This window comes from Zootoca vivipara, chromosome 3 (assembly GCF_965207765.1).
Source record: "Zootoca vivipara chromosome 3, rZooViv2.hap1.1, whole genome shotgun sequence".
Classification (NCBI taxonomy): Eukaryota; Metazoa; Chordata; class Lepidosauria; order Squamata; family Lacertidae; genus Zootoca; species Zootoca vivipara.
Genome location: NC_142586.1, coordinates 47,158,897 through 47,184,359, shown reverse-complemented (window position 1 = coordinate 47,184,359; position 25,463 = coordinate 47,158,897). Strand labels below are relative to the sequence as shown.

General features: G+C 41.1%; 1 protein-coding gene and 1 long non-coding RNA gene across 3 annotated transcripts in view; one reads left to right on the top strand and one right to left on the bottom strand.

The window, feature by feature from the left end:
- Window positions 1-5,817: 5,817 nt before the first annotated feature.
- On the bottom strand, window positions 5,818-10,817 carry LOC148686236 (uncharacterized). Its single transcript, XR_015949305.1, has 3 exons — window positions 10,566-10,817; window positions 9,954-10,048; window positions 5,818-5,940 (listed from the first exon to the last, which is right to left on the bottom strand). It is a non-coding gene; the product is annotated as an uncharacterized LOC148686236 (long non-coding RNA).
- Window positions 10,818-11,125: 308 nt separating this feature from the next.
- Window positions 11,126-25,463, top strand: part of ATG5 (autophagy related 5) — a 33,433-nt gene continuing 19,095 nt past the window's right edge. The window contains exons 1-3 of one of the 2 annotated variants that reach the window (XM_035109305.3): window positions 11,126-11,189; window positions 13,820-13,982; window positions 14,896-15,023. In XM_035109305.3, the coding sequence (XP_034965196.1) occupies window positions 13,875-13,982; window positions 14,896-15,023 (236 nt within the window). In that variant the 5' untranslated portion in view covers window positions 11,126-11,189; window positions 13,820-13,874. Of the gene's footprint in view, window positions 11,451-13,819; window positions 13,983-14,895; window positions 15,024-25,463 lie in introns of both variants that reach the window. The other variant, XM_035109306.3, reaches the window with a different exon arrangement.

The following is a 25,463-nucleotide window of genomic DNA, read 5'->3' as shown; positions in this document are numbered from 1 at the left end:
TGTGAACTGTGAGCAGAGAAGTCTGTGGTTCAAACCTCATCTGAGCCATGAGCTCACTACCGTAGCTGGTCTTAGTCAAGTTTCTATTTGCTTAGCTTGAGCCTGCCTTCGGTAACTTGGGGATAATCGTATTGGGCAACCACACAGAGCTGGTGTAAAAATAGAAGTAGTAATGCATATAATGTCCTCTGAAACATAAATACAGAGCATGATTATACTGATATAGACTTTTGTGGGTGGGATTATTACCTGTCTGAATTGCATTGTGAGCCTATTTTGTGGATTACATGATGAATGTTGTTGGGTTCAACTTAGTATGTGTGGATGGCCATCTGTCGTGTGTGATCTGGTTGAGATTCCTGCATTGCAGGGGGTTGGGTTGGATGACCCTCGAGGTCCCTTCCAACTCTACAATTCTATGAGTAAGAATATTTAGGAAGATGCCAATTGGTGTTCCAAATTTTAGCTAGTTAAACATCTGTGACAAACCCTGGAATCGGATAACACCATTTCCTTCATGTTTTTCTGCAGTTACATTCAAGAAGACCTTGAAGTACAGACTGTACTGGCTGTCAGGGTTAAAAGGAAAGTCACTCCTGGGAAAAGCCACTGTTGCATTCCATACTTTGATATGCCAATATGAGGATCAGAACAGGAAGCCAAGGGTTAACAACATAGGATCAGCAGAGACTTCTGGCATCAGTTCAAGCATGAAGTATGTTGAGCAACATTCAATGAATCAAACCAAGGTACTCATGCGATTTCTAAAAGCAGGCATTGTGACGTCATTCTTTAAAGGTGGGTGGAGTATCTTTTTTAAAAAAACCTATTTGGGGCATGAAAAAGATGTGGAAAAACAGGAAATGTGAACCCATTCTGCTTCCCGCCTACTACTCATTTGCCTATCCAGTGTGTGAAACTGCATTTTTCCATCATCATCATCATCACAACTTAACAATATAATAAACAAGAAAATAATAATTAAAAGTAAAAAAAAATAACAACCATTGGACACAAGCCTCCACTCTGTCCTTTGCTGCTTGTACCATCATGTTATGACTCAGACTTCAGAGGCAGTGAGTGGGTTTGACATCCTAAGCCCAGTTCACACCACCTGTAAACAAGTCATCATGTGCACAGAAGACTCTGAATAGATGTAGTAGAAGCCAACTCCAGCAGCTCCCAGCTGCCTAATCAGCAGCATCTATTTCTTCATATTTCTCCTTCTCTCAAGGAGGGTGAAAAGCAGGGCTGGTAGTTCAGAAGGTGTTCAGCCTGGAGAGAGTCCTGAGGGCAAGTCAGAGGCTTGGAGGGCTGAATTCCCCCTCCCTCCCCCAGCCCCGAGGTTCTCAATCCCTGCCACAGAAGTTAGCAGATGGTCTCTCTTTCCAGTGTCTTGCAATCTATTAACTCAGAGAGGTGAAGACAGTTTCTATCTGTCAACCTGGAGAGCCATAAGACAAATGGATTCAGACAGGAATCTCCTGAGCTAGATATGTCAGCAGAAACTCAGGTGCTTCATTATGTTCCAATGTTCTTACATGCTTTCATATAAAAACTATAATTGAGCTATGAGAAAAAGGGTTGCAAATCTGTCAAAGATAGGTGATTTGCAGCATAACACCATTGAATCTGGAATTTTTAAAGAAAAACAACATACAATTTAATAGTGATTTCTTCATTGCTGTCATTAGGAAATAAGTTGTCATTAGGAAAGATCTATATTAAGTATGTGTTGAAATACACACTTTCCACCAGACTGACGGTCAATTGAATATTTTGTCTTTTACCAGTGCATTAAAATTACATGAAAGGGAAGAAGCATACTAACACAGCAAATATTTTGGGCCAAAGGGTGTTAGGTGTGGCTGAATGAAAGTCAGTTGAAAAACACTAGCAATTTTTGTTTTTACTATTGCAGTAAAACAGGTTTTACTGTATCTGAAGCAAGCTTCGACTGAAGACTGTTATGGAATCATCTGGCCATATAAATGTTACCCAAATTAGAGCAGCAAGTTACCACTGCTGGAGCAGCATGGGATACTTTTCAGTGAGACGTGAGAAATACTTGCTCTTATCCATAACATTCATTTGTTAAGGGATTAATAAATGATAGACTTATCCTGCATACCCACTACAGTATACTTTTAAAGCACATTCAAAACACATCGTCATTTGTTAAGGGCTTCTGGAAATTGTAACTCTGTCTGTAGTGAGGTGTAAACTACAATACCCAGAATTCTTTGAGGGAGTAAATGTGCTTTGAATGTGCTTTAATGGAAGAGTGTGTGCACAGGCCTAGGCTGCAATCCTAACCCCACTTATCTGGGAACAAGGCCCATGAGTTCAATAGAACTTGCTTCTGTGTAGACACAACTAGCATTGCAACTGGATCACAGACGAGCATAAACGTAGTGATTCAGAAGCAAACCCCTCTGAGTTCAGTACCACTTACTTTTAACAGGGAATATTGGGACTATCAATCATTTAAAATGAAAGCAATCTGTTATAGTTTATCAGCAAGAGTATAAATATATGTATGGATCTATGTAATTAAGACTGCGTCAGGAGGAGGTTTGCCAGGCCCTTACACAGAGATCCTGACTTGTCCTTTTAAATGCTTTGAGGCAGTGGGTGAGTTTGCACCTGTTGTGCTCCTCATTCCATTCCCCCACCTGTTCACCCAACCCTTTCCATCTCACACTCTGCCTGCAAACCAGCAAGGTGCTTTTGGGAGTGACTGGATCTGTGCATATATTACCAAGAGGAATTTACAGTGGGTGCATAAGCACTTAAAAGAGACAGTCATCTGGACAAGAAACCAATGATTCTGATCTGAAAAGGCAAACCGGCACATTAATCCATATGTTACAATTTTAGCAACTCAGGGTATGGCAACAATAAATGGGGTTCTTTAGGGCAAGCCAATCATCATCAATATTTTGCAATGGAGACCTATCAAAAGTCAGCAAATTCATATTAAATGAGGAAAAACTGTGTGAAAATACATGAATGCTACATGCAAAATGATTTGAACCAAAGAGAGACACTAAAGGTAGGTGTACACCATCTAAAATACATAGAGATAGAGTTACAATTTTGGGGTATATGTGTGGATATTGAATACGATAACCAGATGAAAAAGAGGGCAGGACTCTGGCACCTTTAATAATTGTGAAGATATGAGGATTTCATCAACATTTAGTTTAAGCTACAATATATTAAAACTTTTTTTGCTGTGGAAATGGTGGTGGGGAAAGCATGATAGGGTATATATATATATAATACATTTTTTGGAACAAATATGTGAACCAAACCACAGCCATGCTTTGAAATTCATAATTATTCAATTTTGCAATGGCATTCTCCAACCAAACACTGTTTACAAAAACGAATATATTGGGAAACGCTATTAAAGTGAATGCATTCCTGGAAATATCATACAAAAGTGCATTGCAATAGGGAGAATTGCTTGCATAAATGGAAAACCAGAATACAAAAAGGTGTTCATTGGGAGATGTTTTCCGCAACTGCAGCACTGATTTGTTTGTTTATAACTTTTAAAATAGCATGGACATGTAGGATCAGTTCCAGCTTCAAATATTTGATATTAACATTCGTTCCTAACTCATAAAAAATGCAGCACTTAAGCAACAATACTGCAATGTTTCTGCAACTGTGTCATAATTTGAAATGACTCTCAACAGAAGCACAAGCTCCTTAAATTTTTTTTGAACTGGGAATTTTGCCTGTGAGTTTATCTAAGAATGCATTTTGCTTTATAAGATTCACTTGGCAGTGGAACCTAGGGAAGGGTCCTAGGAACAACCTCCATCGAGGGCTGACTGTTCACACCTATCCCAGTATGCTGATTTTTCACCCAAGTAGAGATGCCCAGGTACAGGGAAAAGAAATTGCTGCATGTTCCTCCCTCTACTGGAAAGCAAGCCTTGCTGCATTGAAGACTGTTCCATCAACCTTGCCATCTGAAAAGACAATTCTTTCATCCTAGGGAACTGCTTGGCAGGAAACGAAAAATACAGAATACATTTCCCAAGCAACTTATTTTAAAATAGTTCCAGAAAAACTAACACCACTCCTAAAACCAGTGGTTTGGGGGAATATAACTTGCCCCAAAAGCTTGCTTTTAGTGGTGGGTGTTTTAAGTTGGAACCACTTTTCAAGTTCTTCTAAGATCCAATCATGTTTACAAGGCTCTTTCTTTCTCCTTTCTATGCACTTGGAGTTAGACTTTCATCACTAAATCATTTAATAAGTAACTCAAACATGAGTTTAAAACATAGTTTATAATAAAAACAACACCATGAAACTTCTGTGTGGGCTTTTCTTTGAAGATAGAGCTCTGTGTTTTTTCAAAGTATTATTATTGGGTGTTTCCAAACTGTTTGTCTAACATACCAATGCATTCAGGTTACACAATTAAAAGTGGATTTGGTGCTTTGGCTCAACAAACCCTCTTACATTAAAACAACAACAACAACTGACTCTTGCAGCAAGGAAAGTGACAGGCAGTAGCTGATAGCTAGTCAGCAGTACTCCCTACTCCCTTGACCTCCTGACAACTGAGTCACTGCTAACCAGAAAGGCAGTGAGGAGGTCAGTGTGGTGAAAACACACCAACAGGAGCAGCAGGCTGGCTCCGTCAGTGCATTTGCACCATGCCAATCTCTACCACCTCATTCCTCTCCTTCCCAATAAGACAGGAGGTCATGTTAGTGCCACTGCCCGGCCACGCTGTCCATTATTGGTGACAGAAAAATGCACTGGAAATTGTGGGGTCATAGTTTGACACAAGGCTGTGTATCCCTCAGAATGAATGCTCAGTAACAGCTGATGTCACAATTTCCTCACTATCATTGGCATGGATGTTAAATAAACAGGTCATCTGGAAGTGACCATGGTAATTAAACTTCAAGAGAGCAATACTATGTATGATTTCTAAAGTGTCCCAATACATTCAACAGGACTTACATTCTAGTAAATGTGTTCAGGTTTGCAACCTTGCTGGAGTATCTATAGTAAAATTTCACTAGCAGTTTCAGACTGAGTCAGACATGGGCTAGTACTTTCATTCTCATTCCCACCAACAAAGAAATTGTGGATTAAGCTATACTAAGCATGCAGATCCTGTGACTCTCCAGATACTGGTAGACTCCAGCTCCCATCAGTCCCGGCCAGCATGGCTAATTGTCAGGCATGGTGGCAGATGTAATTCCACATGATATTGAATTTTAAATTGTAATCTGCTCTGGGTGAAGGGTGGATAATAAATTGAAACAACAACATCTGGTTCCTCACTATTGATCTGAACATGACACTGTGTTGAATGTCTAAGCAAGTGGGGGGCCATTAATGAACCTTTGATGCAGGAGAAATAGGGGGGAGATAAAAAGCAGAAGTTATTTAATATGAATATGTTTTTACATACCAAAGAACTGCTTGATTCAACACAGTAACATTTATTTTTAATAGTCACAGAACTTGGTCTACTAGTTTTTACAATGTGGGTGGACATTTGGAAGTGACAGAAACACCCTGACACCTGGTGGTGACAAGGTATGGTTGCAACAGTGTAATATTTTAAGAGGAAATCTGGAAGGGTCTTTCTAATGGGCATTCATGATGCATTGTGCTCATGATGGTATTGCAGCAGCCACACATAAAATAGAATCATAGAGTTGGAAGAGACCACAAGGGCCATCCAGTCCAACCCCCTGCCAAGCAGGAAACACCATCAAAGCATTCCTGACAGATGGCTGTCAAGCCTTCGCTTAAAGACCTCCAAAGAAGGAGACTCTACCACACTCCTTGGGAGCAAATTCCACTGTCGAAGAGCTCTTACTGTCAGGAAGTTCTTCCTAATGTTTAGGTAGAATCTTCTTTCTTGTAGTTTGAATCCATTGCTCCGTGTCCGCTTCTCTGGAGCAGCAGAAAACAACCTTTCACCCTCTTCTATATGACATCCTTTTATATATTTGAACATGGCTATCATATCACCCCTTAACCTGCTCTTCTCCAGGCTAAACATACCCAGCTCCCTAAGCCGTTCCTCATAAGGCATTGTTTCCAGGCCTTTGACCATTTTGGTTGCCCTCTTCTGGACACGTTCCAGCTTATAATAATAATAATATAATTTATTATTTATACCCCACCCATCTGGCTGGGTTTCCCCAGCCACTTTGGGCGGCTTCCAACAGAAATATTAGAACACTAGTTTCTTAAAGAGTAAAAGCTTCCCTAAACAGGGCTGCCTTCAGATGTCCTCTAAAAGTCTGGTAGTTATTTTTCTTTTTGACATCTGGTGGGAGGGCGTTCCACAGGGCGGGTGCCATTACCAAGAAGGCCCTCTGCCTGGTTCTCGCAGTGAGGGAACTGCCAGAAGGCCCTCGGCACTTTACCTCAGTGTCTGGGCAGAGCGATGGAGGTAGAGAAGCTCCTTCAGGTATACTGGACCGAGGCCGAGCTTGTCAGTATCCTTCTTGAACTGTGGTGCCCAGAATTGGACACATTATTCCAAGTGAGGTCTGACCAGAGCAGAATACAGTGGTACTATGACTTCCCTTGATCTAGATGTTATACAGTGGTACCTCTACTTACGAATGTAATGCGTTCCGAACGCACATTCGTAAGTTGAAAAAAATTGTAAGTTGAATCCCATAGGAATGCATTAAGAGAAAAAAATACGTGAGTCAAAGCTTCAAAATGACCTTAACAGATTAGACAACTGGGCCAAAACAAACAAGATGAATTTTAACAGGGAGAAATGTAAAGTACTACTTGGGCAAAAAAAATGAAAGGCACAAATACAGGATGGGTGACACCTGGCTTGAGAGCAGTACATGTGAAAAGGATCTAGGAGTCTTGGTAGACCACAAACCTGACATGAGAACAGTGTGATGCAGCAGCTAAAAAAGCCAATGCAATTCTGGGCTGCATCAATAGGAGTACAGTGGCACCTCTACTTACGAATAACTCTACTTACGAATGTTTCTACATTCGTAATTTTAATGCACTGGTAAAAGATAAATAGGAACCGCTACAGCGGGAAGGTAAACGGCGTTTCCATGTGCTGCTCTGGTTTGCCAGAAGCGGCTTTGTCATGCTGGCCACATGACCCGGAAGCTATACGCCGGCTCCCTCGGCCAATAATGCGAGATGAGCGCGCAACCCCAGAGTCGGTCACGACTGGACCTAATGGTCAGGGGTCCCTTTACCTTTACCTAACGTTCTAGCACAGGCATCCCGAAACTGCGGCCCTCCAGATGTTTTGGCCTACAACTCCCATGATCCCTAGCTAACAGGAGCAGTGGTCAGGGATAATGGGAATTGTAGTCCAAAACATCTGGAGGGCCGAAGTTTGGGGATGCCTGTTCTAGCAGAAAAAAATGCAACATAATACACCAGTCACAATTAGTTTCTCTAAGCCAGGCATGTCCAACAAGTAGATCATGATCTACCAGTAGATCATTGGACGTCTGTGGTAGATCACTGACGGATCACTGGCTCCCCCCAAAGAAGCTCAACAACTTTGGCTCCCCTTTAAAAAAGCTCAACATTTTTGCCTTGCACCCCCTAAAAATGTGGCTTTCCTCCTCCCTAAAAGAAGCTCAACAACTTTGACCTGCACCCCCCCCAATAGGGGGTAGATCACCGCCAGTTTTTAACTCTGTGAGTAGGTCTGTCTCTTGGGAGTTGGCCACCCCTGCTCTAAGCCAAGGTAAATACAATACATAAAAGGTTTTAAGTTATTACAACTATAACTTATTTTCTGTGTTTATACTTTCATGGATATGAAACAATGAGCATTTGTCCTGATTTGCTTGCTAGGTGTTTATACCCCCTCTTGTCAATTGACACTTTCCTAACTGCATAAAATGTGCTTCTTTTTTATAAGTAGATTTGTTGCGCTAGGTGACAGAACAGTTTAATCCACTTTAATTGCACAAGCTTAAATTACCTGGTATGCACTGACAGTCACTCGGGATGAGCCTCTTTCCTCATGTTGTGATGGATAACATGCTAAGTGAAGCGCTGGGTGGTGCTAGCTCAACCATGGCTTTGCTGAGTCTGCTGTAGCATGACTGAACACTAATTTAAAAAGACCAAAAGAGGTGCTCTGGTGACTGGTGTCAGCCTCAGCACACCCATACCGGGTGCTAATCCTGCACCTGTTTTCTGACATGCTGCTGCTCGTCACCATCTGCCACAGGCTCCAGCCTGTTTGGGGCTCTTGTAGGCTGCTGCCCTCCTTGTCAGGTGTGGCAAAGTTTGCATTGTTTATTTGCTTTGCTAGTTAATTTTGATTTGGCCAGATTCAGCAAAGAGGTGTGGAACACTTTAATCTAGATTACTTCTGTCTTCAAAATACAACTTTCTGTGTTATTAGCTCCGTGGTGAGGAATATGTGTTCTGAATACTCAGAGGCTATAATTTGAGGAGAAAGGAACAGAAAGATTTTGTCTTACTTACTTCAGGCCTTGTACATATCAGGGAGGCAGTCAACCAAACATACAGATCTACACAACCAATAAGGGCATAGGATAACTCATCAAACATCACATCTCTCTGATTGGTTGCTAAGCAACACTTCCACCTCTCTCTAGGCATTCAAGTATTGGACTTTAGCACTTAAAGAATTAACGTTCAAGCTACAAACTGAATGATCCCTCCTGTACCAACACTTTGACACTCTCTCCCTCTTCCCCCCTGCTTGGCCCTTTTTCTGCACTCTCTTTTTCTTTCCCTTCTCTTCAAATAGCTAATCTATATGCACAATTGATTTTCCTTCAATGGAACACTCAAGTTCTAAAATGAGGAGCCATGGGACTTCTTTGGAAGCCAGAGCCATGACCTGAGAGCCTTTCATCTCATCCCATTTGTGGTGACTTGGTGTGATGATGCACTGGTGAGAAAAATCTGTGCCTGCTCAAATACACTATTTTCTAATTACATGCTGCCTAGGACCTGAACCTCAGCACTGAGAGTAAGTTCTCTGGGACCAAGCCCTAGTTGGAGTGTAGCTCAAGGGCATCAAGGCAATCTCAACCTGAACCTGGAATGCACCTGAGCACCAATGCTGGAGCCATTTATAGCTGTTTCCACTTCGAGCACCTTTCTACACTGCATCTCATCTTTGCTTCTAATAAGCAGTGTTATGCATTGTGGCGACTGATTTAGCATGAGGATGGAAGAGTGTGGTAGCTGGGTGCTGATGGATAGGTGGCCCTCTCTTTTGGTGGAACATAGGACTTTGCAACTATGATTTTCAGCGTTGTGCAGTACAAAATAGGCCTGCCTCAAGGTTCAAATTGTATAAGCACTTGTCACAATATCTATTCATTTCAATGGGATGCAATAGCTTGGATTCCAAGATAACTTAATTTTCCTCATGGAATGAAAATTTCTTGTCACATCCTCCTAGCTGAAGCTTCCTGAAAAGTCTGTCTGCAAAGTAAGGAGACCCACCCACCCAACCTGCCAGACAGGCATTTGGGGGGGGGAGGTTAAATTTTCACTGAATACCTAGCTCTTAATTTCATGTTGTTGCTGTCCACAGATATAGACACACTGGATACATAAACTAATGGGTCATTTCCAGCCTCATTTTGACATTGACTTCTATGCTGCAATCCTACCTAATCTTCAGTTTGAAGATCTAAAGCAACTTCTGGTCTCTGCTGTGGCATACTGTTATGTTCAGTGCATCCCCATCTTTTAGATGCCTCCCTTTTATTTACTCGGCCTACCTGCTATAGTATAAATGAGCTTATGCCTCGTTTATTGTATTTGGAACCAGTCTGTCCAGTTTTCAAATGAAATCAGTTCCACCCAAGCTTCACAGAACCTCACCTTGAGTTTATAATTATATATGGCATGTTCAAAGGAATGCAAATATATTTCTATTGGAATCACATATGGGTAAAAGTACATACTTGTTCCTGCAAAAATGCTGGAGGTGACATTCTTCCAAGGGTCTTTTTATCTCCTCCGAAGATCTATTAGATTGGCTCTCCAAGCTTTGGAGTATCTGTGGACATGAATTATGCTTTCAAACAATACTAATACAACTGTTAGCCTGGCATGGTATAGAAGTCAATGAAAAATCATGTCAATGAAAAATCTAAATTAAATAAAGAGAATCTGGCTGTGTCAACTAATTTTATCTATTGAAGTAAAGTATTCCTACTCAACTGGCTTGTGCTCAACAAGTGGCTATTTAGCACTCCCAATGTAGGCAAGAAGAAGGGAGGTTTTGGCTGTGGCAGGAAGGCAATTATTTTTATATGAATGAACACTTTGTTTGAACTTACTGAAACCTTGCACAGCGTCTATTGGCCCAATTTAAGAATGGCCAAATAATAGAGAGTTGAGATTGGTCCCTTCCAATTCTACAATCCTATGACTTTATGATTGTGTGCAGAAGTTTAAGGATTTCCCCCTTGAAAAACACTTTTCACCTGTATGCATCCAGCCCATCATCAAATGTACCACCCACTACAGATCACCCTCAGTGCATGTGGCTCTCAACACACACGGTTGCCCACCTTTGTGTTAAAAGTTACACAGGCTGTGGAGAGTTTGGAGTTGGCGCCAACACTAGCAGCAGGCTTAGCAGAAGCAATCCTGTATTTATACTAAACAGTGGTTCTATATAAAAGCCGCCATCTCATTGGCAATGCGGAGCCCTTCATTCTCTTGGAATCTACCGCCCCCTGCAGGGAGAACTCGGCAAAAGCAAGTGGCCCATCCGACGCGCGCCTCTGCGTGACGCCATTTGCCGAAGCTTTAAGAGAAGAGCCGTTGGCTCATCGTCACTTCCGGTTCGCCAAGCAGCTGAAAGCGGCGAGAGCGTCGGGCTGCCCTAAAACTTTACGTTCTTCCGCCCTCCCTCCCGCCGGCCAAACCTCTGCTTCCTCTCGTCGCAGAAAGACCAAGAGAGAAAGGCGAAGGGAGCAGAGGCGAGAGGACGGAGTGGGCCGTGCCTGAGCCTCTTGAGTCCCGGCCTTAGCGCGAGCGGAGCACTTGGGGGGGGGGGCAGGAGGAGGAGAAGGAGGAGACCGGCTCTCCAGCTGCTCAGTGGGCGGAGCCGAGCCTGCGCAGTGTTGACTTGTGCGCGAGCGAGCTTCGCACTCGGGGTGGCCCGGCCAAGGAAAGAAACAAACTGTCAGGTAACGGCATCTTCCGTTGTCCCCTCCCCCACCAGGGAGGAATGAGGGGGCGGGGCGGGGCAGCGTAGAAAGGAGTTGGCTGTTGGGGAAGCTTGTTTGTTGGGTGATACGACGCGGCACTCCGAGAGCGGAGACCGGACGGGGCAGGAGAGGCTGCCCTCCCCGCCCTTGTGACCCCTTCCTCTGCCTGAGGGGGGGGCATCATATGGGGCAGAGATTTATTCCTCCACACACCTCGTAAACCTCTTCACACGTACACACGTGAGTCTGCGTGTATGTAGAGTGTTCTCATCTCAAGGCACCCGATAGCGCCGAGGGCAGGCTTGGGAGGATCCATTTCACCACCAGAAACCATATATTCCTTACAGCGCGGGAAAGGGCAGCCTCTCCTTAGGACCTACTTACGAGTTTTCAGTAGGCATTTCCTTGGTCCTTGTGAGAAAGGGGTGCTGGGCGAGGTGGGCCGCTAGCCTGATCCAGCAGGACAGGGGGCATAGTTCTTCATTGCGCCACAAGGTTTGTATGCGGAAGCTTGCAGGTCGAGTCCCCAGGTAGGACTCCTCTGTCTGGAACCCCCAGAGAAGCCTGTACAGTCAGCATGTACAGTACTGAACTAGGAGGACCAATGTTCAGACTCTGTTCTGTAAATACATAAGGAACATGAAATCAGTCAGGCAATAAGACCTTTAGGCATACCAAGGTGCACAGAATAAGCACAAGCCACTGTTTTATCTGTCTCCACTGCAGTGGATGTTGAATTGGACATATCTGAGGCATTGTTTTGGGGAAGGTTTTCTGTAAGAAGCTGTCAGTTTTGTTTATTAAAGAATTTGTATTCTGCTCTTCTGTGTTTCCCATGCATAATACTAAAATATAAAATAATCAAATGGTGATAAAAGCAACTGTTAAAATACTGTAAATCTAAAAACTTAGCAGGATAAAAACAAAGTTTCTGCCTGGTGCCAAAAGGACAGCAGTGTAATTGTCAGGTGAGCCTTGGAAAGTAATTACAGTATGTGAATCTGATGTTGCCACTAAGAAGATACCCTCCCTGTTTGCTACTCACTATTGAGCATTTGAAATCCTTTATCAGAGAGGTTTTTTCTCAATACAACTGGTCCTAGTTAATTCAAAATACAGCTGCTAGGCTACTAACTAGTTTGTCAGTAGTTAAAGACAGTCCCATATACAATACATTACAGCAATCAAACAGTTGTAACAAAGGATAATGTTTTAGAGCAGGCTTCCTCAACCTCAGCCCTCCAGATGTTTTTGGCCTACAACTCCCATGATCCCTAGCTAGCAGGACCAGTGGTCAAGGATGCTGGGAATTGTAATCTCAAAACATCTGGAGGGTCAAGGTTGAGGAAGCCTGTTTTAGAGCTAAACTACAATTAAGTTAACAAGTCACTGAGAGATGGCATTCAGTTAAGATGTGAAATTGTGGTGAATATATGTATCATTAAAATCCACCTATTTGCCAGAGTTTTGGAGAATAGGCATGTCTCACCAATTTCTAGGAATGGAATTATGATATTAGAGGTGTGTCTTAGGTAAATTGGTAGAGATATTAAGACTAATGTGGTTAAACACAGAACAAGGTTGAAACAATATGGCTTCTTCAAAGGGAAGTTATTTGCAAACTTTGATATCAAGAATATTATTAAACACATAGATAAGGGTTATATAGTAAATGCCATATACCTGAACTTCCAACAAGCTTGTGTCAAAGTCTATTACCAAAGGCTCATGAGTACGCTTCACTATCAGTAATTGAAAGTTTATTGATGTAACTTGCAAGCCACTCTCCATTGAAAACTGACTTGATTGTATTACACCTATAGGAATAACTTTCAAAACATCTCTCATTGTTAATACATATTCACTATGGCCTATGCCAGTGATTCAAGAAAAAAAAACTTATCATGATTTTAAAAACAAAACTAATAGTTCATAAGAATCAAATTCAGCAGGAAGTCCCATAGAGTTCAGTGGAGCTTATTCCCAAGTAAGTGGGTATAGAATTGCAGCCTAAGGAGGATGTAATCTATCAAAATGGACATAGATTTTTTTTAAAAAAAAATACAAGTAGGCAGTCCCTAAATAGGTTTGCCATGTGATTGTTTCTCCTACTCTTGTTATATTGGTTGTTGTTTAGAAATAGAATTTGTAGGGAGGCAAATTGTTTCTGTACCCCAATTGGCTCTCCCACCTTAATTGCCCTTCTGAAACTGCTGTTTCTCCCCAAAGGTTCCATTTGCTGTAATACTACCTTTGAGGGCAAATATCAGCATTGAAGGGCAGAATTTTCAGTAGCAAAGTGATGTGGAGGATCAAAACCCATCCCTGCCTGTGCACTATGATCCTAATCTGGATCAAGTCCCTCACAGCTCCTACTTCTGAACAACAGCAAAAGAACCTAGGAGAAAAAAATTCTCACATTTATTAAGCATTTTTGTATTTTGGGACGGGTGTTTAATGTACTGGGGTACAAAATTTTGTCTAGCTTCAGCCAGCCATTTCTCTGTAGATTAAAAGAAACGCCCTTGTTATCATGTGTTGTGGAAGTACACTAAAGGGATAATATGATTCATGTGCATCTAAAAGCTGACTATTTTTATATTTTGTAGTGGTTTTTCTGGGGGAATAATTTAGCCTACATGTGCTTCTGTACTTCTTGGAAGAATGACAGATGACAAAGATGTACTTAGAGATGTTTGGTTTGGGCGAATACCAACTTGTTTTACCCTATATCAGGATGAGATTACTGAAAGGGAAGCTGAACCTTATTATGTAAGTATTATAAACGCATGCAGAACCATCATATTTTGATGTTTACTATTTGACTATACTTGAGGAACATACCGTGTTTTATCATCTCCTTGAATAAATGGTATACTAATACTTCCCCCATTATGTAGACCTTCTTGGTGCTGGAAAAATGATAGAAAGAGGAGATAATGTTTGTTAAACAAAGAACTGTTAAGGGAACTTCTTCTAGCTTTTCCATTACAGAAAATTCTTTGTGACTGGATGAATTTCCATGCTGTTATTAATTTTGTAAAGTTATTTGGATGGTTTGGAAATCTTAACATTTGAATTTACAACCCTCCTGCCCATTAAAAAAAATATTGCTTTTCCATGTGTTTGAGGAATTCTAGCCTAGATGCTGCTATGCCATAATCTGCTGTTGCTACATTAGATTGATTCTGTTCCCAAGAAATAGCAACAGCCTGAAAACACAAGGGTGAAGTATTTCCCCAAAGACTTCCAAATAGTAGGAAAACAAAGTCCTAAGCATCCTGTTTAGAAGAAACTTCACTCTTTAAGCAAAGTGTGTGCTTTAATTTTCTTGAGGGTTGATTGTCACTGCAGGTAGTTTTCTCCTGTTTGGGTGCAGTCCCATTTGTCCATATGAGGAATATGTTTATTATGCTAAAATACCATTTCTCTATGAGACCCGAGATTCTCTCTGAAGCCTTTAAATGGAACTTGTGAAGAAGCTGTGTTTTGTGGAATATACCTTGACCACTTTTCAAACTGCAGTCATTAGCACACTTACTTGAATAAAAGTCCCTTTGAACATGGTAGAACATAACTTGCATATCAACAGTCCAATACTATTTATGTTGTAACTACTGCTCATGTGATTGAAAACTAAGTGTGATTCTTTTCATGAAGATGTGCTGTGTACCTTTTCTTTCAGCTGCTTTTACCCAGAATAAGTTACCTGACACTGGTAACGGACAAAGTGAAAAAACATTTTCAGAAGGTTATGAGACAAGAGGATATTGTAGAAATATGGTTCGAATATGAAGGCACACCACTAAAATGGTGAGTTATTTAACTTTTTGAGTATTTTAGAGTGTTAGCATCTATATTTCCTGACTGCATATTGTTTTAGGGAAGCCTAAGCAAATTGGAATTGCCCTATCAAAATCTAAGATTGTGGGCAACCTTTTTTAAAAAAAGATATTAATTCCTCAGTGACGTCAATATATCAAATACCATTCTCTTTTGCACAATCAGGATTAAAGTGCTTCCCCCCTTGCTTTCTCAGTGCATGCACAGAATTCCAATTGTCATTCTGTCTCTGCAAGTACAAAAATGATGGTGATCTCTTAGTTTCAGATGTGTCCAACATGAAACATGGTCTCAGAGAATTGCATAAGCTTGAGAACTAGGTTTCTCCTTTCCATTAAATCAACTTGCAGTTTACAGGTGTAGAACTGCTATGGCCTTGTGCAGACATAATTCGCTCACTGCTGAACTCAGGAGTGAACTGTGAGGATTAAAAGCTCCATTAAAAGCCTTACCCCAATTTTATTTTATAAAAATTTTTAAATAGCTGTATTGGTTTTTCTAATGACACCCCACTTTACAGAAATCCCAGGGTATACAGTGAACATACAGCATAAGAATACACAGCAGTCTACAATACTAAAGAGGCAACAGATTCTGTCCACTATATGTCTGCACAGCCTTGAGAAGACTGATAATGCATTTAAGTCTGTTTGTTAGAACTGTTGCAAACAACGTATAGTTGCAAGCAATGTTCAGTGGTACCTTGGAAATCAAATAGAATCCGTTCTGGAAGTTCGTTTGACTTCCAAAATGTTCAGAAACCAAGGCGCGGCTTCCGATTGACTGCAGGAGGCTCCTTCAGCCAATCGGAAGTCGTGTAAGCTGTGTCGGACATTCTGGTTCCAAAGAATGTTTGGAAACTGGAATGCTCACTTCCGGGTTTGTGGCGTTCGGGAGCCAAAACGTTAAACACGCAAGGTCTTCGGGATCCAAGGTACGACTGTATAGTCACTATTAACAGAAAGTTAGGTCTAGACAAGTCCATCTTCAACAGGCCCTTATTAGCTTTCAATAATACAATACAGTAATTAGGGTTAAGTGTTGGTGGAGATGTTAATGGCAAAGTCAAGGGTTCCTGCATATCGTAAGATTCGAAACTGTCCTACCGGTAGTTACACAAATGCTTGCATAGTCATAAGCAGCTTGTTAAATCCCACCCCAGTTTACATTCTTCTCAAATACAGATCTGTTACCCACCTTAATTACATTTGAGGCTTTCTTACAGTGACATCAATTATAAATAAGCAATACAATTTGTTGTCCCTAATTAGGATTTTTAAACTAGAAGATACTGATAATAGTTGGTGCACATAATGGGTTCCAATGTGCCCAGGCTTTTGAGTGAGGTTTGTTGTGTTACTTTCGTGAATATGTGATTGTTAATGATGTCTTTTAAAATCATGACCATAAGTTTAAACATCAGAATTCTGCTAACTAAAATACAGTACTTGAAAATAATCATTGATTGGTTTCTCTTTAAAATGGACAAAGCCTTAACCTACAGGTGTGTTAATAACTCTTGATAATAAGAATTCAAAACTTCACTCAATAGTTCTGTGATATTTGAACCCTTTTAAGGTAAACGGCGTTTCCGTGCGCTGCTCTGGTTCACCAGAAGCAGCTTTGTCATGCTGGCCACATGACCCGGAAGCTGTTTGTGGACAAACGCCAGCTCCCTCGGCCTATAGAGCGAGATGAGCGCCGCAACCCCAGAGTCGGACATGACTGGACCTGATGGTCAGGGGCCCTTTACCTTTACCTTTAAGTTTGATCATACATGGTGTTTACAAAGCAATGGCATAGCATTCAAGCGGAAGTTCTTAAATTAATATTTGTTCATAAATCTGTTTTTGAATTTTAAAAAGTTGGAAAATTTTAAAATTAATTATGATAGTGTTTTTAGTTAAGTGTCACTTTTCAAGTTTTTGAATCCTCAAGCAGATGTTCTGCAACTGCACACCACATGCATGTTAGAGATGCCTATTTTTATTTTTGCATTAGGAACTTCCATGCTTGAGGAAATCAAGATTAAACATCTTCCATAACAAACTGTTATTCTCAGCAACTCATGAAGACTTTGTGGTTGCTTGACACCCTCTTTTCCTTTTGCCTTAGGGAGAAAGTTTATTACATTTTTCTTCCTCTTGGCTCAAATTCTAGTTTAGGCATATCTGGCTCGTAAAGCACATTCTTTAAAAGCTAAAAGACACTATTCAGTGTTCCATTTTACATTTAATATCATGAAGTGCCTGCAAACCAACAATGATATGGCTTACTTATCTTTATCCTTCCTTCCCTATGTCTCAGCACCTACATATGGCTTGAAGGCTAAAATTAAAAACTGATGGCTCAATGATCCTGTAATAGTTTTTTATATGTCTTGTACAAAATAAAAACCATTTAACCATTTTCTTCAAAGCCCAGTTTTCAAAATAAAACACTGACATGGTCAGTGAGGGCCATTTGGTATCTGAGAGGGTGCGGAAAAGAGGAGCACGTTTGGCTTTGTTTGCAACAGTGTTCCTAGGCTGTGCCATTTATTCCTATGGGTAATGAACCACCCATATGGGACGAAGTAGAGCCATTAGGATTATCCCCACCCCCCAATCTAGTATAAGAGAACTCTCACCACTTGAATGAGCCTTAAGAAAAGCCCTTTCCCTGGAAAATGCAAAATCTTGTTTTAGAGGCACTGTTTGGCACCTGGGTTGGATATAGATATATCAAAGAAGCGTTTCAGTTTAAAGCATTGTAGATTTAAGCAGGGAAAGCAGGTAGAGAAAAATGGGGTTCCATGGCGCCATCTAGTGGCACAATGTTATATCACACATACAACTTTACCAGTCTAGCTGAGTCCATAGATAAAACATATGAAATGAAGAGTGATATCATTACAATTAATGGTGTGATTATAGTTCTTAAGGGCTTATCTGCAATATTTAAAGCCAGGAATATTATCAATTGTGTTAATTTCAGTATCCTGAAGACATGGGAATTAAAATCCCGGTGTTTAAAAACCACAAAAGTCTTGTAACATGTTTTGAAAGACTAACATATATTATGGCATTTTTGCTTTAAGCTGTACAAAATCAGTTATTCCTTGAGAAGCTGAAAGAGGGCTTGCTTGGAGGTTGTTTTGCTAACTTTGATTAATGCTGCTACTTTTCTGGAATTTGAAAATATGTACAGTGAGATCCTCTAATGTATGCATGCCCACTCAAGGTAATTCCTATTGAATTCAGTGTGTCTTACAGATAATTAGATATAGGATTTCAGCCAAAGTGACATGCATAGCTGTCAAGTTCTCCCTTTTTTAAGGGAAATTCCCTTATGCTGAATAGGCTTCCTCGCGAGAAAAGGGAAAAATTGACAGCTATGGTGACATGCTACTTCCCAGGCTCCTAAAGATTTTTTTTAACACTGTGATGAAAGAGCAGCTAGTAGAAATCATGGGTATAATTTCTGTATCTAGTGGCCTCAGTAGTTCACTTAAAAGTTACTGCATAATGCTTACCGTACCTATCCAGCAGATGGTGCTAAGTAACTACATATTGCAGCTTCACACATATCTTGTTTTGTCCTGTCCTTCCATTTGTAGATAATAAAACAAGTAAAAACTATGAACTGTTTTACTAGCCTGCAGTCATTAAAGGGGACTTATGCACTAAAATTAATATTGACACCCAGCATTGGAATCGAATTCTAACCTGCATTTTGTTACAGTTAACTGTCAGCCACGACTTTAGACATTTACTTTAACCCCTTGTAACTGGCTTGTGTGAGAGAATCATGGTTCTATTGATGGACTATGTATGGAGTCTGACAGTGTTTGGAAAGATTAGATGAAGTTTGTACTCTTGTGATAGTCTCGAAATCCTCTACAATCTCTATGAAACATCTGACAAAACACATGCTTACTGACAGAATTATATTATTGCAGAGTTGCAAGTGAGTGTGAAATTTTCTCAACACTATCATATAAATATTATATTGCCTTATAATATTGTACAACTATTTACCCTTTCTTTGCAGGGGGCAATTACTCATCATGGGCTGCTCAGACTTATGTTGTAGCATTTGCTGAGATACTTGTAAGCAGAAATGTTAAATGATTGAAGAGACTGTTACTATAGAAAGCATTTCAAATAGTATGTGGTTCATACTTTCAGAGAGCCCCTGTCCCCACTTTGAAACTACTTAGTACTTTCAGTTTCTGTCAGCAACAGCCTTGAAAATTGACAAGAGCTACCAAACTGTCAGAACATGAGTTTAGACATGTGTTGGGATTTTTATCTGACCAGTTTCTGAATATATTAAGGAAAAATAAATCATCTGTAAAGTGGGCCTTTTCAGAAGAGTGGCCATGTTAATGTGATGCAGCAGAAGTAACCTGAGAAATAGGTCAGGCCGGACCTAAACGATTTGGGCACAAGCCTTTATAGACTAGATTTGTAGACTTCATCAGATGCATGGTGTAATCCTCAGGCACCACTTATATGTACACATGGGTATAAAGGTGAAAATGCAGGAAAACTGCAATGGTATTCAGACAGTACAGTCTTACTGCATAAATGTATGCAGAATTAGAATGGTAAAATTTCACAACAGTAATCAGTGATAGCACATCACCTTGCTATTAACTTGGATTAAGAACACTGCAAATCCAGATGTAGGTGTTTTGGTTTGTGAACTTTGCCTTGGAAGCAGAACATGTTTCGCTTCCTGTTGAGGGTGTTCCATTTGTAAATTGAGCCCCCTGCTGCTGTGGGAAAGCACACCTTGGTTTAAGAACTCTTTGGTTTAAGAATGGACTTCCGGAACGGATTAAGTTCGTAATGATATAGGCAAAAATCTGCCTTTATTCCCTTATTGGGTTCTCCATCGGTTGGAGAATATAACAGAGGCCAACCAGAGAAGTTTGAGAAGCAAAGCCTTTATTTTCGCTGTTGCAACAGGGTCCTTCCTCTCACACAGGAGAACAAGGAAGGAACACCAAACAGAGGTGTCTTGCCCTTAAAAAGAAATTTGAAATTGGTTTCAGCCCACCCCCCAGAAGCATCATCCATATGTCACAGAAGGGGTGTAGCCCAAGACCCCCCTCCCTAGATTCATCATAGGTACATCATGAAAGGGGAAGTCTGGTGGTAGTAATCTGAGCATCCTGGACCCTGCCCCCAAAACCTAATCAACAAAAAAGAGATATTTACATTTCCCTGTTTCCCAGCCAAGTTAATCACACCCTTTTGTCTGGCACCCAGGTATCAGGATGCCAGGAATTATCACTTTAATTCCTGAGACAATGAGAAGGTTCCCCCCTCCCTTCTTCTTCCTTGCAGAGGAACACCTGGTCAGAGAGAGAGTCAAAATGGTGTCAGAAAGGCCTGTCTTCCTGTCCTGCTTCAGTCATGTGCCTGTACTGTACATTCATGTACATGTTTTATGAACAATTATTATATATATATAGATATGACCTCAAAATTCTTATAACAGTAAACCAAGGTACCACTGTAGGAGAAAGCCATTGTCTCTGTTTAGAATTGAATTTCTTGATTCAGCAGTTTCACACTTGAGTTTTCTTTAAAGTTCCTTTGTTAAAGGTTGGCACCTTAAGGTCAATAACAGGGCATTCTGCTAAATTGAAATGTTCTACTGGTTTTTGGTTAATCCCTTTGATGTACTGTATCATATTGGAAGATGAATGGGTGAATGACACCTTGGTGTTGTTGGCTGATATTATTAGGTCCTGAAATACTGTTGTTTGAGTAGATATGGGAACATTCAGCATCTGGGTTTGTTGCAGAGTATGGTCTTTTAGGGTTCCCTGGAGTTCCTTGTGAAGAGCTGTTTAGGCTAGGGGCTGTCTGTAAGAAAGTACTGGCCTATCATTCAAGGCTTTGAGAAAAAAGCATTACAGTGGTGCCTCGCAAGACGAATTTAATTTGTCCCATGAGTCGCTTCATATAGCGAAAAATTCGTTTTGCGAAGCGGCTCCCATAGGAATGCATTGAAGTCCGGTTTCCCATAGGGTGCCTTGCAAGACGAATAAAAAAAAATCATCTTGCAAGGCACCCTATGGGATGAAAAAAAAATCGTCTTGCGAAGCACGCCATAGGAAACTTTGTCTTGCGAGTCTCCATTGAAATCACAAAACACATTCGTCTTGCGAAAAATTCGTCTTGTGAGGCATATGTCTTGTGAGGTACCACTGTATTGCCAAGCATGAGCTATAGTTCTTTGATATATTGGAGTGATTTCAACTAGAAGCTGGAAGCGGTGACAAGTGGTATGTCACTTTCTCTTCTACGCCTGCCCTATAGTAGATGATTCCTAGATGCTGGTCTAGTCTTTATCTGTGTTTTCATTTCTTTGGGTGTTCAGTTCTTTGAGTGGATACTGTATCCTAAAAATCCTTAAACAGGTCAGAATAGAAACAGCTGAATCACAGGGACCTGGCTATAGATAGTGGATTTTGTAATGTGTTCTATCTGAAAGTGAGATGCATGTAGCATAGCTGCCAAGTTTTCCCTTTTCTCGTGAGAAAGCCTATTCAGCATAAGGGAATTTCCCTTAAAAAAGGGAGAACTTGGCAGCTATGATGTAGATATGTGATATCTGTAGGTTTTAGAAACATGGTGGTGCTTACATGTCACCATGTAGTGCACAGTAGTGTCCAGAAAGTGAATGTACTGTATGGATTGTTCTAGGCTCAGGTGAAGGTGTGGTGAAAGTTGTTGATCTGAAGACTGACTAATTTAGAAAGAGACCCTGTTTCAACAAGGCCTTAAAATTAGAGGGATTATTAATTCGTGTATGTAGAGGAGTCTAGCTTTTGCTAAAAATGTATGTGTGGTTGTTTTCTATAAATCTGTATTTATAAATCCAGCATTACTACCTGCATAACTGAAAACTTGTAAGGGGACTTGCTGTGATTTGAGTGGTAGCAATATTTTCAGAAGATTAAGGAAATGAAGAGTACAAATGAGAAGAACTCTAGGTAGTGGCTTTAATCAGCCTACTGCTGATCTATTTTTCTCTTACATTGGCTCATGGAAGTCTGAGTCCAATAAGACAGAAACAACCAAATTAGTACAGTACTGGTTGTGTTTTACCAAAAATCAGCAGAGCAGATTTGTGGAGTGATTTCTGACTAAATGATGCTGAAAAGCTAATGGTGAGTTTGTTTCCACCATGGCTGGAGTAGTAATACTCTGTTTTCCTGACTATTCATAGCTGATTCGGCATTACAGCACTCATCTGTATCTGGTAGCAATTTAATAGTGAAACACAAATATCTTCCAATTACCTGATTATAATAGCTGAGAGAGCTTGATGCTCCTGCTTCAAAAGTCCTGAAGTTTTATTGAGTAGTAAAATATGTTAACCTAGCTGCTCAATACAGTGGAAACCATTTCTATAAAATACTGTACATACATTGGCATTGCTACAGAAATGGAAAAAAATGCTCACACAAGCCAAGTAGCATAAGGGGACTTGCAAGATGGCCCAGCCAGAGGCGCAGCCATAACTGCTACTTACCGGTAGACACAGGCCCCACTGTGGTATATGGACAGTTCTCTGCTACAGGGGAGTTGTACATGACATAGGCTAGATGGAACTACATTAGAGGCTGCCATGGCTGTTGCTTCCACTGATTTTTCTTGCACCCCTGTCCAGCCAGATTTCTTTTCACTGGAGAAATACGCTGTTTCTGAGGTGGAGGAGCATCCATGTGCACACGCTTGCATATATAATTCCCTTTGTGAAATGGAGTCATGTGGACACCTTTCAAATCCTCTCTTATCTCACACATCTCCCTTTTATCTTGCTGAATAGATGCTGTTAGTAAATTTAAATGTCTGTTATTCTAACAGATTGTATTAGGAAAGCAGGGGTGATCATTCAGTGATTCCAAAGTATTTAATTTATGTTTCCTGTAAGCATGATGTCATAATTAACTCTGATTGCTTTGTTCCTGTGTCATTCCCACGTCAGCTAGCCAATAGGGAGTGGTTCATGCTCAGGGCTGGTTGGTCTTTCCTTCCAGTTAAAACAGGTATTTGTCTATTAAGAGGATTTGAAATGGTGTTTAGATGATGTAGAGTTATTTGCATGCCAGAGATACAAGCACAACTTCTTTTGCGGTGCTAGAATACTTAAGAAGTTATGGGCTGATGTTTTCCTTCTTTGTTCTTGGTGAGGTGAGATATGCCTGATGACTTTTTTATTATTATGAAAGATGGAATGAATTTAGGACAAGAGTCTTAGTGCTCACTTGGCTAGAACCAGATGTGTAAGAAGTTTCATGTTTATTGTCTTAGTTATGAACATTTTTCCTTCCTGGTTTCTGAGTTTTGTACCAGGTAAACTTCTTATAAGTTTGTGCCTGGGGATTAATTTCCACTCACCCAACATATGCCACTGCTTGGACCATACAGGTTAGAATCATCCCTAAAGATGAAGGTTCATTAATGTAAGAGTTTTTGACATAGTATAACAAGGAGTTCTTGACTCCTTAAGAAAATTTTCTTTAACGTTTTTCTGTGACCTATTTAATGATGGTGTATGGGGGTAGTAGCCTCCAAGTGTTGTTTTTCTAAAGGTCTGAACAGTTGCTAGATGCTACCCCTCTGCCTATATTCCGCTGAAGCCTCTTGTAAGCAGCTGCCTGCACCACATGACTGGTATGCAGCAAAACAAGTAACAGGCAATTCTTGCTATTATTCCCCAGCCAACACTTTTTTAAAAAGCCACTCAGGTATCTCTGCCTGTTCCAAATTGTTCAGGCAGCAAAAGAAACAAGCAGAACAGGAAACGGTTGGATCCTTCACATCTTCCCCTAATTGTATTTCCATACTAGAAAAGACTGGACCTGTTGAATTTCTGCCTGTCATATAGCTGTTAAAGGCACAAGAGCCTTCAATGCTACCCCTAACCCAAAGCCTAGGTTGCCATCCTGTACCCAGCTGTAAGAGTAAGCCCTGTTAAATACAAACAGTCTTCTAATACTTAGACTTGAGTGTATGAGTGTCTGGTCTTTAGCACCTGCACAGCATGAGATATGGCTAAGCGTTTGTAAAGCCTTCACATTTGCTTTTTTTGGAGGAGGGAGGGGAATCTTTAACATCCACCCACACTTATTGTGTCATAGTATTTGCAGAAAAAAACTACCTGATTTCAGAAGACCCCACCATAGAAAAAATGCATCCTGGTTGTTAGAGGGATAGGAAGGTCAAGCTACAGAGAAGTAGGTAAACTGCACTAAAAGGAGAGGGAAAACAGCAATTCTTTAGGACGGCAGGGATTCCTACCTAATAGTAGGTATCGAAAGGTCGGTGGTTCGAATCCCCACAACAGGGTGAGCTCCTGTTGTTCAGTCCCAGCTCCTGCCCGCCTGTTGTTGTTGTTTAGTTGATTAGTCGTGTCCGACTCTTCGTGATCCCATGGACCATAGCACGCCAGGCACTCCTGTCTTGCACTGCCTCCCGCAGTTTGGTCAAACTCATGTTCGTAGCTTCGAGAACACTTGCCAACCATCTCGTCCTCTGTCGTCACCTTCTCCTAGTGCCCTCCATCTTTCCCAACATCAGGGTCTTTTCCAGGGAGTCTTCTCTTCTCATGAGGTGGCCAAAGTATTGGAGCCTCAGCTTCACGATCTCTTCCTTCCAGTGAGCACTCAGGGCTGATTTCCTTCAGAATGGATAGGTTTGTCCATGGGACTCTCAAGAGTCTCCTCCAGCACCATAATTCAAAAGCATCAATTCTTCGGCGATCAGCCTTCTTTATGGTCCAGCTCTCACTTCCATACATCGCTACTGGGAAAACCATAGCTTTAACTATACGGACCTTTGTAGGCAAGGTGATGTCTCTGCTTTTTAAGATGCTGTCTAGGTTTGCCATTGCTTTTCTCCCAAGAAGCAGGCGTCTTTTAATTTCGTGGCTGCTGTCACCACCTGCAGTGATCAAGGAGCCCGCCTAGCAGTTCAAAAACATGTCAAAGTGCAAGTAGATAAATAGGTTCTGCTCCTGCAGGGAGGTAAATGGCATTTCCGTGCGCTGCTCTGGTTCACCAGAAGCGGCTTTGTCATGCTGGCCACATGACCCGGAAGCTTTCTACGGACAAACGCCAACTCCCTCGGCCTATAGAGCGAGATGAGCACACAACCCCAGAGTCGTCCACGACTTGACCTAACGGTCAGGGGTACCTTTACCTTTTAGTGACCAAAAAACTCACTTATCAGTCACAGCTCTTAACTTCAATAGTTTACTGAAAACACTTCACAGGTGGGAGCAGCCAGCCTGGCGCAATTCACGGAAATTGATTAGAAGGGTGCATGTACATTTTGCCAAGGTGTTATTCCTAAAAGGGCTTAAAGACTTGCCTTTAAAAAAAATGCCATCTCAGAGTCTTGA